This window comes from Cetorhinus maximus, chromosome 1 (assembly GCF_964194155.1).
Source record: "Cetorhinus maximus chromosome 1, sCetMax3.hap1.1, whole genome shotgun sequence".
Classification (NCBI taxonomy): domain Eukaryota; kingdom Metazoa; phylum Chordata; class Chondrichthyes; order Lamniformes; family Cetorhinidae; genus Cetorhinus; species Cetorhinus maximus.
Window position 1 is genome coordinate 223,621,851 of NC_135879.1, and position 18,240 is coordinate 223,640,090.

An 18,240-nucleotide genomic window follows, 5' to 3' on the forward strand; every position below is an offset into this window, starting at 1 on the left:
TCACAAGTCTGTAGTGTGGCACTGTATCGAATGCCTTTTGGACGTCCATATACACCAAATCAACAACCTTGCCCTCATCAACCATCTCTGTTACCTCTTCAAAAATCTCCAGCAAGTCAGTTAGGCACGATTTTCCTTTAACAAATCCATGCTGACTCTTCCAAATCAATCCACTTTTTTCCATGTGACTATTAATTCTAACCTGAATAATTGTTTCTATAAGTTTCCCCATCACCAAAATTAAACTGACTGGTCTGTAATTGCAGGGCAGATCTTTACAACCTTTTTTGAACTGGACAAATTGCTTGCAATTCTCCAGTCTTCCGGCACCTCCCCCGAATCCAGGGAACATTGAAAGATTGTTGCCAGTGCCTCTGCAATTTCCACTCTCACTTCCTTCAATATTCTTGGATGCATCTCATCTGGTCCTGATGCCTTATCAACTTTAAGTACCTACAGCTTATCCAATACCTTCTCCTTATCAATTTCAAATTCTTCTAGTGACAGAGTTTCCTCCTCTGTCACTATGGTCTGGGCAGCATCTGCCTCATAGGTAATGACAGATGCAAAGTATTCATTTAACATCTCAGCCATGCCTCTTGCCTCTATGTGTAAATCCCCTTTTTGGTCCCTAATCGGCCCTACTTCTCCTTTTACCACCTTTTTTACTATTGATGTGCTTATAGAATACTTCGGGATTTCCTTTTAAGTTAGCTGCCAGTCTTTTTTCATAATCCCTCTTTGCTTCTCGTATTTGCTTTTTCACATCCCCTCTGAACCTTCTGTATTCAGCTTGGCTCTCAATTGTATTTGCTACCTGACACCTGTCGTAAGCATACTTTTTCTTCTTTAACTTAATTTCTATCTCCTTTGTCATCCAGGGAGCTCTGGATTTGTTTGACCTAACCTTCCCTTTTGAGGGAACATACCTTGACTTTGCCCAAACTATCGCCCCTTTGATGGTAGCCCATTGTTCAGCTACTGTTTTTCCCGCCAATCTTTGATTCCAGTCTATTCGGCCCAGCTCAGTTCTAGCTCCATTGAAGTTTGCTGTCTTACTCTGGATTGACCAATGTCTTCCTCAATACAATAATCACTGTTCCCTAAATATTCCCCCACTGTCACTTGATCTACTTGGCCCACCTCATTCCCAAGCAACAGGTCTAGCAGTGCCTCCTTTCTTGTTGGACTGGACACATACTGCTGTAGGAAATTCTCCTGAACACAATCTAGGAACGCTTGTCCCTCACTGCCCCTTACATTACCACTATCCCAGTCTATGTACAGGTAATTATCAAATGCTTTCTGGAAATCTAAGTACAGTGCATCCACCGGTTTCCCTTTATCCACAGCACATGACTCCTTCAAAGAACTACAATAAATTGGTTAATTGATTTCCCTTTCACAAAACCATGTTGACTCTGCCTGATTGCCTTAAACGTTTCTTAGTGCCCTGCAATAACTTCTTTAATAATAGCTTCTACCATTTTCCCTATGACAGATGTTGAGCTCACTGGCCTGTAGTTTCTTGATTTCTGTCTCCCTCCCTTTTTGAATATTTTTATTTGGCGTGCGGGCACGCGCCTGACATGCTCGAGCGTAAAATAGTGCGTGATGATGTTGGGCAAGCATCCTGACGTCATTGTGCACTCGCACGATATTTCGGTCGGCAGGCGTGTGCAAGAGTCGGTAGCGCACCTCCCAACGATTAAGAGGCCTATTAATGCCTTTAGTGTACTAATCAACCATGATTTTTCGATGCCCATCCATCTTTACGGTTGGCGGGCGGGCAAATCGGTCTTTGCCTTTTTGAGGAAACCTCATCCAAGGGTGGGATGAAGTTTCCAATATTAATTTTAAAAATGTTTGCACAGAATTATCATGTTGTATATGTTCAGGTGACTGTTTCTGACGCGTGGGCATTTTTTTCCGGGTTTTAAAATCTGACTTGAATTCTCTGCTTTCAGGGAGCTTTGTGTGGGCAGTCTCCCGCGCCCGTGCTGACTTCAGCGCGCGCCCTCCTCCCATCGCCACCTTGACAACACTGAGCATTTCAGTGTGCCTTCCACGCTGGCTGGCCATTAATTGGCCAGCCAGCGTGAAATCGAGGTCAGGGCCGATCGCGGTTGGTGGTCCGTTCCCCGACTGCTCTCGGGCCTGCTGATTGCGCCCGCCGAGCTGAAAATTCAGGCCAAGGAGTTACATTTGCTATTTTCCAATCTAATGGAACCTTCTCCGAATCTAGGGAACCCTGGAAAATTAAAACCAACACATCAACTAACTTCCTAGCCACTTCTTTCAAGACCTTAGAATGGGGTCCATCAGGACCCGGGGATTTGTCAGCCGACAGCTCCAACAATTTGCTCAATACCACTTCTCTGGTGAATGTAATTTTCCTGAGTTCCTCCATTCCTTCCATCTCCTGATTTACAGCTATTTCTGGGATGTTACTTGTATCTTCTATAGTGAAAATCAATGCAAAATACCTGTTCAATTCATCCTAACTTTCCATTATTAATTCCCCAGATTGACTTTCTATGGGACCAACACTCACTATGTTAACTCTTCTCTTATTTAAATATCTATAGAAACTCTTACTATCTGTCTTTATATTTCCAGCTAGCTTTCTCTTGTACTCTAATTTTTCCCTCCTTATTAATCTTTTTGTCATTCTATGCTGTTCTTTGTATTCTGTCCAGTCTTCTGACCTGCCACCCACCTTTATGCAATTATATGCTTATTCTTTAAGATTGATACTGTCTTTAACTTTTTCAGTTAACCACGGATGGCAGGTTCTCCGCTTGGAAGTTTTTTCTCATTGGAATGTATCTATTCTGTGTATTCTGAAATATCCCTTTAAATGTCTGCCATTTTTAAAAATCCCATATCCCATGAATGAATATATTTTAAAAATTGCCATGTTGTTAAGTTGATACTTTAGAAAGAAGATTCAGGTAGCCTGATAGATTTCCCCAATGGAATGGCTTTATCCAAAAGTAATTCAGACAATACAATTTGACATATTGAATTATGTTGATGTGAATTGCTACATACAAGTTAAGAGTTAAGCATCCATAAAAGGCAAACAGCATAAGTTGAAAATCAAAAGCCAAAGAACTTTGTTTCATGAAGACTTATTCTATGGCTCATTACCACCAAGCCTTCAAGCTACATGACATATTGTCATTCAATCCCAATCATTAAGACTACAAGTGTCTTTGCATCAATGGGATTTGGCTGGAAAAAATATAAAACTCTTACTTTAGGTGATGTTTGTATCCTTGCAGGTGACACTGGTATTGTTCAATGGAATTAAGTGTAACATTGCAGATAGCACATGGATAGTCGCCTGTCCCTACTACAAAACATGGATTGAATTATTTTTCCAATCAATAATCAAATCCGTACAAAATTAAGACTGTTACACAATTTACTTATTTTCAAACATACAAATGTTCAGAGGTTAAGGATGTAAATTATAATCTGCACCATCTATACTGTTTCTATCACTTCTAAATGTTTAACAATACAGTATGTGTGTCTACTGCATATCAGACACCTGTGAAGTAGTCAGGAGTCTCTCACACATCTCTTTTCTTAGCCTTGCATAGCTGGAACAAGCAGATGCAATATCAATTCAGTTTAACTCTATTATATTCTTGGATCTTCTTTGGATGCTCTTCTTGACTGTAGATTGGGACATGCAAATTGCTCCCTCTTAAATAAGAATACCTATGTCACAGTGTACTGAATATCCTTTGTTTTCCAGTTTAATTTTTAGCTTCGTAGAGTCCTTTAGAACCACAGTCGTGATGCATGTTATTACATAGTTGGGTCCATGTGTGTCTGGGAGTAACTGCATTGAACAAGAGTCAGGAAACTCCACCCTGCCCAGTTGCTTGATCCCTGCCACTGGACTCAATATTCTCTCTGCCTTCACTGGCACAGTTTGATTGCTGTATGTACTATCTACACTGAAGAAAATCATTAAGCTGACTTACAGCATCTCATAGGCCATTCTTACCACTGGGAAGGGCAAGTGTAATGTGAACATCACTTCAAGTTTCACACCACCTGATCTGGACATATTATCATCGCTCTCTTGTCACTGGGATGAAAATTTTAGAATTCCCAACTTAATCCCATTGTGGGATTAAAGCTGCAGTGGTTCAAAAAGGCAGCCCCCTAACAACTTCTCAAGGCAATTAGGGATAGGAGCAGGAGTAAGCCATTGAACCCCATTTAATGAGATCTGGCTGATCCGTATCCTAACTCTATCTAATTACCTTAGCAAGGTAGTTGAAGGACAAGGGCAGCAGATGAATGGAAACACCACCGCCTACAAGTTCCCCTCCAAGCCACACACCATCCTGACTTGGAAATATATCGCCATTCCTCTACTCTCACTGGGTTAAAATATTGGAACTCCCTTCCTAACAGCACTGTGGGTGTATCAGCACCAGATGGACTGTAGTGTGTTATGAAATCTGAGTTATCTTAAAGTCGAAAGCAGGGGGCAGGAACTCCGAGTCCTGACAGGCCTCGGGAGTTTCGCGCATACGCGATTCAGCATTTTAAGTTCTTCAGGCTGAGGATGGGCCCAGCACGTTTGCACGAAAAGAAAATGGCATTAAAAACTGAGACATGTGACCCAGAATCGAGTGCTATATCAAAGAAGAGTCCCACGCAGGGGACAGCAAGTGTTCCCAAAGAAGAGTCCCAGGCAGGGGACAGGGAGAGGTCCCAGTTAAGTTACGGAGAAAGAGGAGCATAGAAAGAGGCCGCAAGCAGAAAAAGGGCTGCGGTTAGCAGACTTTAAGTGGTGAGGGCTCAGAAGAAGCCCTGGCCATCGAAGAGAGCTCAGGAGCAGCCCTGGTGATCAAAGAAGGCAGCAGAGGTTTGGTGACTTCGTGCTGCGAACCGTTGGGGTAAAGGTGGCCCTTTGGAGCAGAACACCTAAAATGGTGTTTGAGAGTTAGTGCTTAAGTGAATATTCAGGGATCCAGGGCATTGGAATTTCGGGAGGGAGGGTTGAAACTCTCCGAGGTAGGCTGTGGTTGAGGCCATCCGAGGTGGGGTGACTTTTGGGGAGAATTCCAAAGTTAGATCTTTGAAGGTGAATACTGGAATCCCTCGTGAGAGGCAAAGTCTCAACGAGAATGGCTGACTCATAGTGGTTAGTGATTTCTGGGTCGGTAATTGAGAAATCCGTGGAATCTATCTTGGTCGCGCATCTGCCATTTATTGTGCGGTGTGGTGTGTGCGACCACAGTTTACCTGCTAATTCACATGTACATCATATTAGCCCTAAATGTTAGAGCATAAGATAGATATTGTAAATTGTTTTATCTTTATGACCTTGCATAGTAAAGTTTATTTTTACTTGTTCAAAACCTCTGGAAGCTTGTGGCTTTATTCTCTTAGCAGGTATCTTGAATTTCAACTTTGTCTACTTTAAACAAAAGGTTATTTGCCCCTAACCAGATCTCACCAAAAACTTGGGGGTCTGATCCAGGATTACCATAAGCAGTTCAAGAAGGTGACTTACCACCACCTTCTCAAGGGCAATTAGGGATGGTTAACAAATGCTGACTTAAGACAGTGACAACATATCCCATGAAAGAGTAAAAAAATAACCCTTAGCTAGCAAGAATCCATCAATTGTAGATTTAAAATTATTAATTGAGCAAGTATCTACTGCTTTTTTATGGGAGAGTTCCACACTTTTATCACCTTCTGTGTGAAGAAGTGTTTCCTGTGAAACTTTGGTCACCATAAAGGCTCCAACTAATTTGAATTATTTAGTACCGTGTATTATGGTTATAATGGCATCTTTTATGAGAGCTGGGTGAAACACTTTGCACAAGAAATACTTTCCACACCCTCCAGAAGTAAAGTGACCCGTGTACAATTTGTATGCACGTATGTCAGAAACTCCAAAATCAGGGAAAGGCATGTGTGGGTTAATTACTCTGAATTAGTAAAGTTATATTTCCCTTTCTCAATGGTGATGGAGCAAGAGGCATATATCCTCACTTTGACAGCAACTCATTAAATATAGGGGAACAAAATGAAGGGAGACATAATCCAACATGATGAGCCTGACCAAGGGAGATTGGAACTGACTCAATCCTAGGTGGTAGACTCAATAAGCTGCCTGTGGTACCCAAGTGCAAAGTGCTCTCTTCAGTCATGTTATTAAAAGATTTGCAACACAACTACAGATGGAAAAACAGTTAAGTTGGCATGGAGGCAACTGAGGTTAAAGAGTTTTAAATATTGCCTTCACACATTAACTTCTGACATATAGACAGATTGTCACAATGCAAGTCATAGAGTCATTGCAGCACAGAGCATTGAGTCTGTGCCAGCTCACTGTGGAGCATCCAGGCAGTTCCATTCCCCAATGCCCCCACTCTACCCCTGTAGCCCACAAGTTTATTTCCCTCAAGTGCCCAACCAATTTCCTTTTGAAATCATTGAGTCCGCTTCCACCACTCTTGTAGGTAGTGTGTTTCAGGTCATTATCGCTCACTGCCTAGAAAAAGTTCTTCCCCACATTCCCCCTGTATCTCTAGCCCAGAATCTTAAATCTGTGCCCCATAGTCCTTGTACCATCAGCTAATGGGAACAGTTTTTCTTTGTCTACCTTATCTAAACCTGTCATAATCTTGAACAACTCTATCAAATCTCCCATCAATCTCCTTTACTCCAAGGGGAACAACCCCAGAATCCCAGCTTCTCCAACCTAACCTTGTGACTAAAATCCCTCATCCCTCAGGCCATTCTGGTGAATCACCTCTGCACCCTCTCAGGGACTCTCACATCGTTTCTAAAGAGTGGGTGACCAGATTTGGACGCAGTGCTTTAGTAGCGGCCTTAGCTGTGCTTTATAAAGATTCAGCATAACTTCCCTGCTTTTGTGTTCAATATCTCTATTTAGCAATCCCAAGGTTCCACATGTTTTGCCTTGGTATGTTCTGCCACCTTTAAAGATTGATGCACATGGACTCCCAAGTCCCTCTGTCCCTGCACACTCTTTAGAACTGTACCATTAAGTTTATATTGCCTCTCCCTAACCGTCCTGCTAAAAAGCATCACTTCACAGTTCTTGATTGAATTCCATCTGCCACTTATCCGTCTGTTCTGTTTGCCTGAGTCCTTTTGCAGTATTCTTTTTATCTTTTTGTGGGATGGTAGCATTGCTGAGAAGGCCAGCATTTGTTTCTCATCCCTAATTGCCTTTGAGAAGTGTCTTCCATTCTGTTTTTTCACACAAGGTTACCTTTACATTTAGTCAGTGGCCGCCTCCATAAAGATCGCACAAGTGTGCAAATTTGTGATCTACAGATTTACAGTAAGACATTGCATTTTCCAATCTTTTAAAATTATAAAATTTTGATTTAGTGAAGCCAGTAAACATAACCACGTTCTGGGTAAGTACACTCTCTACCTGCACCCTCTGTATCTTTTCAAATGATAATTACTAATAGTTACTAACCATTTTTTTCAGAAGAATCTGCCTCCTTCCCCATTTCCTCCATTAACTGTCTCCTTATGTCATTTTTCTTGTGCTTCTTGCCATTATAATGTTGCTGGGCCATTAGTGGGTTGTTAAAGGAGGCACTACAGAGTTTGCAGAACTTGTTGGGATCCTCCAGGTCCAAAGCTGTGGAAGCTGAAGAGGCTTCATGAGCCAACTCTTGCTTGCCTTTTTCCAGTTGCTCATTCTGCACAGAACTCTTCTCCTCTGAAGGTGTACTTGCTACATTCGTGGACACTGTGATAGAACACAGCACTGAAATTCAAAGTAATGGCTGCAATGATTCAAGTCAACTTTCAAATTTTACTCTTCACATTACTGTTTTTAAAAAATTAAACAGTGTACAGATTCTACTGAAGGGAAAGGCCACATTTATACCCATAATTCTGAGCAGCTAACAAATCATACTTATAATCAGTGTATAATTCAAGCCCCAAACTTGTGGTCTTAAACATACAAAGATACAATATATACATATTTCAAATTTTCAATCTAAGAAGTAAAGTAATAGTAATTCTCAAATATTTCACTCCAATTTTGAGTCGAGTACTAGATTGCAGTAATTTACCAATTAAACCCTTAAAAGTATTTTACGAATAAATCTGATCCATTACACAATATGGAAGTAATTATATCTTCTAAAGCTATTTGCATTACAAAAATTATGCAAATACAGTGTTAGAGAGAACCACTGCATTCTCAACAAGCACTAATCTGGATAATTACAGGTCTGTTAATTTAACATCTGTGGTGAGGGAAATTTTGGAATTCCTTTAATTGAAAGGCTAAATTACTATATATTGGATGAAAGGAAAATAACCAGAAGCAGCCAACACTGATTTCAGAAAGGAAGATAAAGGCATATAGATAGGTTAAAACCTGGGTGGGCAAAAAAAAAAAATTGGCAGATGGAACAGTGGGAAAATGTGAGGTTGCCCACTTTGGCAAGAAGAACAGAAAAGCATTATTTAAATGGAGAGAGATTGCAGAATGCTGTGGTACAGAGGAAGCTGGGTGTCCTTGTACATGAACCACAAAAGGTTAGCATGCAGGTACAGCAAATAATTAAGTAGGCAAATGGAATGTTGGTCTTTATTGCAAGGGGGATGGAATATAAAAGTGGGGGAGGGGGGGGTCTTGCTACAACTGCACAGGGCATTGATGAGACCACAGTTAGGGTAGTATGTGCAGTTTTGATCTCTGTACTTGAGGGACATACTTGCCATGGAGATAGTTCAGAGAAGATTCACTAGGCTGATTCCTGGGATGAGGGGTTTGTCTTATGAGGAAAGGTTGAGCAGGTTGAGCCTATACTCATTGGAGCTTAGAAGAATGAAAAATTATTATTGAAAAATAAAATATTCTGAGGGGTAGATGCTGAGAGGATGTTTAACAAGGGGACACTGCTTCAAAATAAGTGGTCTCTCATTTAAGATGGAGATGAGGAGGAATGTCTTCTCTCAGAGGGTTGTTAGTATTTGGAATTCTCTCCCCCAGCAAGCAGTGGAGGCTGGGTCATGGAACGTATTCAACATTAAGTTAGGCAGATTTATTTATTATAAGGGAGTTAATGTCAATGGGTGACAGGCAGAAAGTGGAACTATCATATCAGCCATGATCTTATTGACTGGTGGAGTAGGCTCGAGTGGCTCCTGCTCCTATTTATTATGTCCTTACACTGAGTGAATAGGCTTGGAAGGGGCATGAGTTGGCATTGAATTGGCATGGAGCGTATAAGGGGTCATGGAGAGTGGCTGGTGGGGGGAGGGGTGGAGTGGGTAAGTACCTCTGAGCCTATCTTTCAAAAGGTTCCCTGAATCCAGACTATAGGGGCAATGAACCATGAATCATGAAGGAGCTGACCCAACTCCATGAAAATTGTGGAGGGGGCTAGGAGATGCCTACCCCCATAATGGTGATGGCTAGGTCGGGAATGCAGTGTGCAGGCTTGCCACCCGCGCCTTTATCTTGAACTGGTGAAAGTTGCAGGCGCCAGGAATCGGGGCAGGAATCCCAGAATTGGGTCATGCCCGCCATTTTTAAATGTCTCCGGAGGCAGCGAAAATCCAGCCCTTTGTCTATGATTCCAGCCATTGAGGAGTTCTCCCCATGAGTCCCAGTGACTTCAATTTTACTCAGGCTCCTTGATGCAACACTTGGTGAAATTCTGCTTTGACTAGCTGACTGGTTGGGCAAATGTCCTGTTTCTATGTCGTCAAAAACTTGTGATTTCTATGTCACTGAGATAGATTCTACTGTGGTATACTTGTCACCAGATATGATGATGAAACCGTCATTTTAAAAATTCTTTCACAGGATATGGGCGTCGCTGGCAAAACCAGCATTTGTTGCCCATCCCAAGTGTCCTCGAGGTGAGTGGCGTGCTAGGTCATTTCAGAGAGCAGTTAAGACATTGCTGTGGGTCTGGAGCCACATGTAGGCTAGACCATGTAAGGATGGCAGATTTCCTTCCCTAAAAGGACATTAGTGAACCAGATGGGTTTTTAATGACAATCGATGATTCCAGTGTCATTAATTGAATTCAAATTCCACCAGCTGCCATTGTGGGATTTGAACCCATCTCCCCAGAGCATTAACCTGGACCTCTGGGTTACCAGTCTAGTGACATTACCAATACGCCATCATCTCTCCATAATGCTACCATCTCTATGCACAAGTTTGCAAATGCATTGGTTGTGCTTTTTGATTGGAAACCCAACATTTTTAGCTCTCCTGGACCTGCTAATGAGAGCAGATTCATACACTCTTTGTAATTTTACACTTGAAAATTGAATAAAGCTGATATTGTTAGCAAGTCCACAGAGCATAAGTTAAGACTGAGGTTATATTTTGAGCAACATATTAACATAATTTTATTTCTCTGAAACACTTCAGTTGATCAGTTGTTCCCACGTATGTAAAGCTCTAGCTTTCTGTTTCCGTAACAACATTTTCAAAAGAAAGTGGATATGAAAGCAGATATAGCACTCTGGTTAGCAGGCCTTAGTGTGAACCTGAATATATTACAATAAACTCAATATCTGCAATGAAGTTGAGCTGAGGATGAAGCGAGGGTTTGGGGAAGAGAAGTGTTAAGGTCCATGCCAGGTCCTTTGGGAATTGTGTGTCAAGTGTGATCAACAACTTGTTAAAAAAACAAATTAACTTAGTTACGCATTTAGGAGCGCAATAATCAGTTTCAATGGATGTTATCAGATCTAATGAAAGAAAGCACATGACAGATGCAACCTCCCAAAAGATTGATTAGACTGAAAATTAACATAATTTGTAAGTTAGAGCTGTCTCATGAGTAGGGATACTCATAATAGCTATCCTATTTCAGACAGGTAGGAGGTTTGTTTTAGTAAATTTATTTGAGTAAGTTTGTTCTAGGTTTTGTAACCCAAGCTATACTGCCAAACAGTGGCTAATACAATGCTTAAACCATTTTCAGATAATATACCTTTTTGTGAAAGGGGCTACAGAAATGTATGCAAGAAAGAGCAAGTTGTAAGACTGAGTGTGTATTATGAACCAGACTGGAGTCAGAATCAGATAGCTGAAGTCAGCACCAATGGTTTGAGCTGCTATTCTTGAGCCACAATATGCCAACTCGACTGAGGCCAGCAAATATTCTGACAAAATCAGACATTGAATACAACACAGAAGAGCATATCCTACCGGTCTGTGGCTCTGGGACACACGGCTGTTCTCCGACAAGCTGTTTGAGCCGCTTTGCATGGATCTTGCCTTGATAATGGGATTGAGCAACTATGTGGGATGTGAAAACCATATTGCACAGGGTGCAAAATTTATTCTTGTCCACTTCTCCAGTTCCAGCATCCTGCAAATCAAGCATCAGGTATAAACTCAGTAAATATACTAGTTGCTCAATAATAATATGTTATTTGGCCAACACTCTGCACTTTGAATACCTTACTGTACAGCAGTGTATATCTTTTTCATAAAGAAAGACAAGTATTTCTGTAACACTTCAACATTTTGCACCAAAATGTCCCAAAGTGCTTCACGTAGAATGAAACACTGTGCAGCAACTTAAGTAAGAAATGTTGCACTTTGCATACATGAAGATCCTAGAACCAGCAATAAGATGAATGGCCAATTAATGTGCTTTTGGTAGAGGGAAGAATGTTGGTTAGGACACCAGTAGAATTTAGCGCTCCTCTTCAAATAATGGTACAAGATGTTTAAAGCACAGCTGAACAGTCAGATGAAACTTCAATATAGTCTCCATTTAGTACTTCCCAATTGATTAGATTATGAGCTTAGTATGGTAGTCAAAGCCACAATTTTTAGACCCAGTGATGAGAGTGGGTCAAGTTTGCTTCTTTGCTGGGGAATTCTTCCACACTTAGGAGAAAAAAATATTTTCTTCTAAGACCAGTGCAAACTGAAAGATATTTCAATAATGTAGTTAGCCAGATAATTTTGTACTGTTTAACGTAATCTTCTTTGCCAGGTAGCATCTTCGATTAGCTGAGGGTCACTGAACTATGGGGCAGGGTGAGGAGGCAGGCCTGAAGTCTACCTCAGCTGGAATGGGGATTGAACTCTACACTGTTGATGTTATTTTGAGCCACACACTAGTTGCCTAGCCAACCGGCCCCATTTAATGTGATAGGTTTTTTTTGGCACAATTCTGAATCACAAACTTGAAAAAGTGGTGGAAGCAGATTCAATAGTAATTTTCAAAAGGGAATTAGATCTGTACTTGAAAAGGAAAAACATTGTATGGGGAAAGAGGGGAATGGGACAAACTGGATACCTCTTTCAAGGGCCAGCACAGGCATAATGGGCTGAATGGCCTCCTTCTGTGCTGCAGGATTCAATGATTCTCTACTTTTATGAACAAGGTACAGCACTGTGAAAAAAGCACAGCATGTAACACCATCCAATTTCACCATCAAGAAACACCATTGGCTTTCTAGGCAATACAACAGTGAGGAACCGTATGCAGGACTGACCAAATAAAAATATTAACATTCAGCTTTTTTTAAGAGAACAAAAATTCTGTGCTGAGCTTCCTACTGCTTATTTCCTGTTATAGTGTCAACAGTCAAAAAATGCATTGCAAAAAGGAGACATCCCCAAAACAGTGCAAGAAAAAAACCAATATAAGATGATGAACTTGTAAAAAAAAATGGCTCATCCTCGATAATGCAGCACATTTTGAGAGCAATCAGATTTTTTAAACCACTCAAAGTTAACCTGTAACTTCCCTAATTCAAAAAAGTATCTGCTCTGAATTGGCTTTATCAGTGACAATTGACGATCTTTTAATAACACAGGTTAGATGGTGCGTCTCTTCACTCCATCCACCCCTGCTCCCCTTTTGTTTGCTCTGATATCTGAATGGCAAATTTGCCTTATTCTTGATACTGATAGTGCTTTAATGAGTATTTATTTTATTGCTGAATAAAAGAGACATTTTATCATTTTTCAGCTTTTTAAGATTGTTGTGTCTTGGCACTGTCTCTTTAATTTAAAGTAAGATGGAACAATGAAGGAAGCCATGTGACTTGTTTTGAGTTGCCTTTCCGACATTTATCCGACTAGATGGCTCCTGCTAAGAAACGTGGAGAGAAAAAGAAGGGCCATTCTGCCATCAACGAGGTGGTTACCAGGGAATATACAATAAATGTGCACATGCGTATCCATAGCGTGTGTTTTAAGAGACGCACTCCTCATGCCATTAAGGAGATGCATAAATTTGCCATGAAGGAGATGGGTACTCCAGATGTCTGCATTGATACTTGTTTGAATAAGGCTGCTTGGGCTAAAGGTGTAAGAAATGTTCCATATCGTATTCATGTGTGTTTATCCAGAAAACGCAATGAGGATGAGGACTCTCCTAACAAACTTTACACATTGGTAACTTATGTTCCTGTCACATCCTACAAAGGTCTGCAGACAGTTAACGTTGATGAAAACTAAATTGTAAATGTTTTGTTAAAAATAAACTGCGAAAAGTGAAAAGAAAAACAAGCTTGGTTGTTAAAGGTTAAAGGGGCTCAAGGTTGTTTTACTGGGAGGGAGGTGTGGGATATTCACTCCTGTAGACAATGGCAAGGGCATCTGTGATGACTGCGGATAGACTGTTAGTCTCCAAGTCTCACCGGGAAGTGTTAGGAATGTCAGGTTTTATAAACGGTTATACTTTGTCTATTTAATTTCAAAGCTATATCGGAGTTAGGGGTTTAAAGGATAGCAAATTAGCACTTATACATGGATATAAGATCCATATAATTCATGTTGCCACAGGTTCCAGGATTTTGACCCAGTGACAGTGAAGGAACGGCAATATATTTCCAAGTCAGGATGGTGAGTGACTTGGAGAGGAATTTCCAGGTGGTGGTGTTCCCATCTATCTGCTGCCCTTGTCCTTCTAGATGGTAGCCATGGGTTTGGGAGGTGCTGCTAAGGAGCCTTGGTGGATTTCTGCAGTGCATCTTGTAGATGGTACACATTGCTGCTACTGTGCATCGGTGGTCGAGGAAGTGAATGTTTGTGGATGTGGCGCCAATCAAGTAGCTGCTTTGTCCTGGACTGTGTCAAGCTTCTTGATCGTTGTGGGAGCTGCACTCATCCAGGCAAGTGGGGGGTATTCCATCACACTCCTGGCTTGTGCCTAATGGATTGTGGACAGGTTTTGGGGAGTCAGGGGGCGAGTTACTCGCCGTAGGATTCCGAGCCTCTGACCTGTTCTTGTAGCCACATTATTTATATGGCTAGGCCAGTTCAGTTTCTGGTCAATGGTAACCCTCAGGTTGTTGATAGTGGGGGATTCAGTGATGGTAATGTCATTGAACATCATGGGGCGATGGTTAGATTCTCTCTTGTTGGAGATGATCATTGACTGGCACTTGTGTGGCGCAAATGTTACTTACCACTTGTCAGCCCAAGCCTGGATATTGTCCAGGTCTTGCTGCATTTGGACATGGACTGCTTCAGTATCTGAGGAGTCGCAAATGGTGCTGAACATTGTGCAATCATTAGCGAACATCCCCACTTCTGACTTTATGATGGAAGGAAGGTTATTGATGAAGCAGCTGAAGATGGTTGGGCCGAGGGCACTACCTTGAGGGACTCCTGCAGTGATGTCCTGGGGCTGAGGTGACTGAGCACAAACATATTCCTTTGTGGTAGGTTTGACTCCAAACAGCTTTCCCCCTGATTCCCATCGACTCCAATTTTGCTAGGGCTTCTTGATGCCACACCTCGGTCAAATGCGGCCTTGATGTCAAGGGCAGTCATTCTCACCTCACCTGCTGTTTGGGAATCTGAACATGGGGGCACAGTCTCAGGATAAGGGGTCAATCATTTAGGACTGAATGAGAAATTTCTTCACTCAAAGTCTTTGGAATTCTTTACCATTGAGGGTTGTGGAAGCTCCATTGTTAAATAAATTTCAGGCTGGGATAGAGAGATTTTTGGACTCTCAGGGAATCAAGGAATGTGGGGAGTGGGCAGGAAAGTAAGGTTAAAGTCCAAGATCAGCAATGATCGTTTTGCATGGCAGAGCAGGCTTGATGGTCTGTATGATCTACTCATGTTCTAATCTCATGTCTTCTTATGATCCATTGGTTGTGTAATTGCTTAGCTTTGTCTACACTGTTCTGCATGCATGTAGTCCAGTGCTGCAGCTTCACCAGGTTAGCACCTCATTTTAACTACACCTGGTGCTGGTCCTGGAATGCTCTTCAATGTACCAGGACTGGTTCCCTAACTTGATAGAAATGGTAGAGTACCATCAATATAATTACTGTGTTGAAAATGGAGCAATTATAAGGAATATTTCAACCACTGGTAGATGTTTTACAGAAACCAACCAGAATCCTCAACCTCTGCTCTATGTCAAGTGGTGAGAATAAAAAAATTAAAGTAACTGAGTTTATTGCAAATTAAATGTCCATTGCAGCACCATACAATAGCAGTTTAAGGTATTACAGGAACACAACTAAACCTGGGGCAGGATATTGGGATGTCGGGGTCAAATGGAGGTCAAAACTCCACAATGTGAGGGAAGCAGTCACCTGGCAGTGATTCTCCGAGTTGGACAATTAGTGACCAGAGGGTGCGCACACTGTCTAATTAAGGAGGCGAGTATGTTCTGAAATCTGGAGTCCAATAGGAGACCCTTAAGCACTGGCTGCTTTTTCAGTTTCAGGCAAGAGAGAGAGAGAGAGGGCACCTGAAGATGGAGGCATCTTAAGCTTTAAAATAAAAATGGCTATAGTAGTCAGGCCACCGTTATGGAGGGGAAACTTCTCCAAAGAAGCAGGCTGCAGGTGCACCAGAAACTAGTCAGGTGGGGATGGCCTTGAAGCCTGCCTGGAGTGCTGCCCTTTCTCCTGGTCTGCCACTAGGACGCTGCCTTCAGGCAGCTGGCCTAGTCCCTGATGCCTCAGGGGACCTGGAGGCTGACTGGAAAATTCCAGTTAGGCTCCAACAATAGGCCTTCAGAGAGCCTCAATTGGCTACCCACCTCTTGCGGGTGGATAGCCATGCCATGCCTCCATCTGCCTTTTGGAAAATGCCCCAGGTGCGGGAAAGTGCTGGTAAACTGGCACGATATTCCATGCCCACCCAACTCTGTGCTCGCCTCCATCAGGGCCTAAAAATCCAGCCCTTGGTTTCCAAGGAAATGTTCTGTTGGTCCAGATTAATCACAGCACAACTTGAGCCAATGAAATTTTTGACTATTTCAGTACAGGAAGTGTTTCCAACAGTAATTTGCCATCCATTATTATAGCAATATATTCAAATTAGAAAAAAATGAGCTGGTCCTCAAAAATTGGATGATGCACTGGCATTGATAAAACTCAACCATCATTATATAATTATAGAATGGTACAGCACAGAATTAGGCTCTTTGACCCATCATTCCTGTGCCAGCTTTTTGAAAGAGCTAACCAACTAGTTCCTCTCCCTGAGTCTCTCCCCACAACTCTCCAAATTACTACTGAATTTGTTCATGCCTCTCTTTCAGGTGGCATATTCCAGATCATAGCAAATCATTGTGTAAAATTATTTTCATGTTGTCTTTAGTTCTTCATTAATTATTTTAAATCACTGTCCTCTGGTCACCGACCGTTTTGCCACTGGAAACATTTTCTCCTTACTTACTCTATCAAAACCCATTATGGTTTTGAACACTTGCATCAAATCTACTCTTATCTCTCCTGCTCTTTGGAGAACAACTCCAGTTCCTCTAGTCTCTGCAGATAGCGGATGCCCCTCATCCCCAGTACCATTTTTAAAAATCTCCAAAGCTTTGATGTCCTTCCTAAAGTGTGATGCCCAGAAGTGGAGACAATGCTCCAGCTGGGGTTTTAGCAAGTGTTTGATAACAGTTTAGCATTGCTGTAAATACTTGTCCAGCTCAACTGCAATTTAAGTTCTGAGAAAGATCTCCAACAATATAAAAATACCCACCTGAAAACCAACTGCAACATTCTCCGTTTTGATTTTTTTTGATGGTGTTCCTTCTTCTTTATGCATTTGAAAATAAAACCGCACTTTGTTGGCATGTTTTTTGCTCTTTAAAACAAAACGCACAGGGAGGGGGTTTAAAATTGTCAATTATCTTTAAACAGAAAGAAGCGGCCATGACTAAAGGGGCAAAGGTGAGGCAGGGAGAAGAGGGAAGCAGAGGGGAGAAGGCTATCATAGCACAATACATGGGTACAGAGTTTCCCTTTGTTATCGCCACACTGGTGCTCAGATTCCAGGTTAATCAGCCGAACCAACGCAAAAGATAGAGGAATTTTAAATATGAATCATGCTCAAAATCGCTCATGTTCGTGTTTTTCATTGGTTCAATTCATTCAGATCAGGTTCATCCCACAAAACTGGTCAAGTCCCCGGGTTGAAATTGAGAGATTCTACCTATTGCACTAGTTTGGGAAGGCTCTTCAGATTGTGCTCATTTTCTTAGGTGCACAGGCACCAGTAGGCACTTTTAAAAGACTTTTCGCATCAAAAATATTTAATTTACTAAGAGACTAACTAGTTGTTTCACTACTGAGTTTTTCCAGGTATTTTTATTATAGTTGTTTCGCTGCTCCAATGAGAATATTGCATAGTTCAATGTAGCTTTTAAAGTCATTTTCATTCTATTGCACTGGTTCATGGAAGATTTTACATTTGTGATTCTGAGAATGAATTTTGAACTGTAAACCTAACCTGTGCAACTTCAAGTGGAATTTGGGCACAATTTCTCAAATCTGCCCAAAGCAGGATCTCTACACCATGGGTTTTAACTGCTATTTTACCTTCTGATTAACTGCACAAGGCATACATTGGCATGGCAGGGAGTGAATATTTTTACAACACCTCAGTGGAACTATGCTTCATAAGATCACAATGAAAATGAAACAATTTTTCAATGAGTTAGCATCTAAGTTACACAGAAAACAAACAATTGTTTAGCTGTCTGTGACACAAACAATATTTGAAGAACGTCAAGTTTTAACAGCAAAGTTTGAATGAATGGCACATCCATTTAAACTGAGAGCTTCAGGTGACCAGGGAAGGCATCTTACAAAATGAGATTGATTATAATGGGATCTTCAAAAGTTTCTTCAACTATTCTAGTGTTCTAGTGAACGAAAACAAAATACATGTTGCATATAAGGGGCAATATGTTGTTTATGCATGTTTATTATTCAAAACCT

The 18,240-nt window shown here is 41.4% G+C and overlaps 1 protein-coding gene and 1 pseudogene across 7 annotated transcripts in view; one reads left to right on the plus strand and one right to left on the minus strand.

Moving 5' to 3' along the window:
- The window catches only part of LOC144687701 (zinc finger matrin-type protein 1-like), a 112,944-nt gene that overhangs the window by 3,853 nt on the left and 90,851 nt on the right, over positions 1-18,240 (minus strand). For 5 of the 6 annotated variants that reach the window (XM_078554130.1, XM_078554156.1, XM_078554164.1 and 2 more), the window contains 4 exons: positions 17,000-17,104; positions 11,225-11,387; positions 7,502-7,798; positions 3,262-3,358 (listed from right to left, as the gene is read on the minus strand). In XM_078554130.1, coding sequence (XP_078410256.1) covers positions 3,262-3,358; positions 7,502-7,798; positions 11,225-11,387; positions 17,000-17,104 — 662 coding nt within the window. The remainder of the gene's footprint in view (positions 1-3,261; positions 3,359-7,501; positions 7,799-11,224; positions 11,388-16,999; positions 17,105-18,240) is intronic. The other variant, XM_078554147.1, reaches the window with a different exon arrangement.
- LOC144687802 (large ribosomal subunit protein eL31 pseudogene) overlaps positions 13,121-18,240 on the plus strand; it is a 647,000-nt pseudogene continuing 641,880 nt past the window's right edge. The window contains exon 1 of the transcript XR_013578212.1: positions 13,121-13,524. The product of XR_013578212.1 is annotated as a large ribosomal subunit protein eL31 pseudogene (transcript). The remainder of the gene's footprint in view (positions 13,525-18,240) is intronic.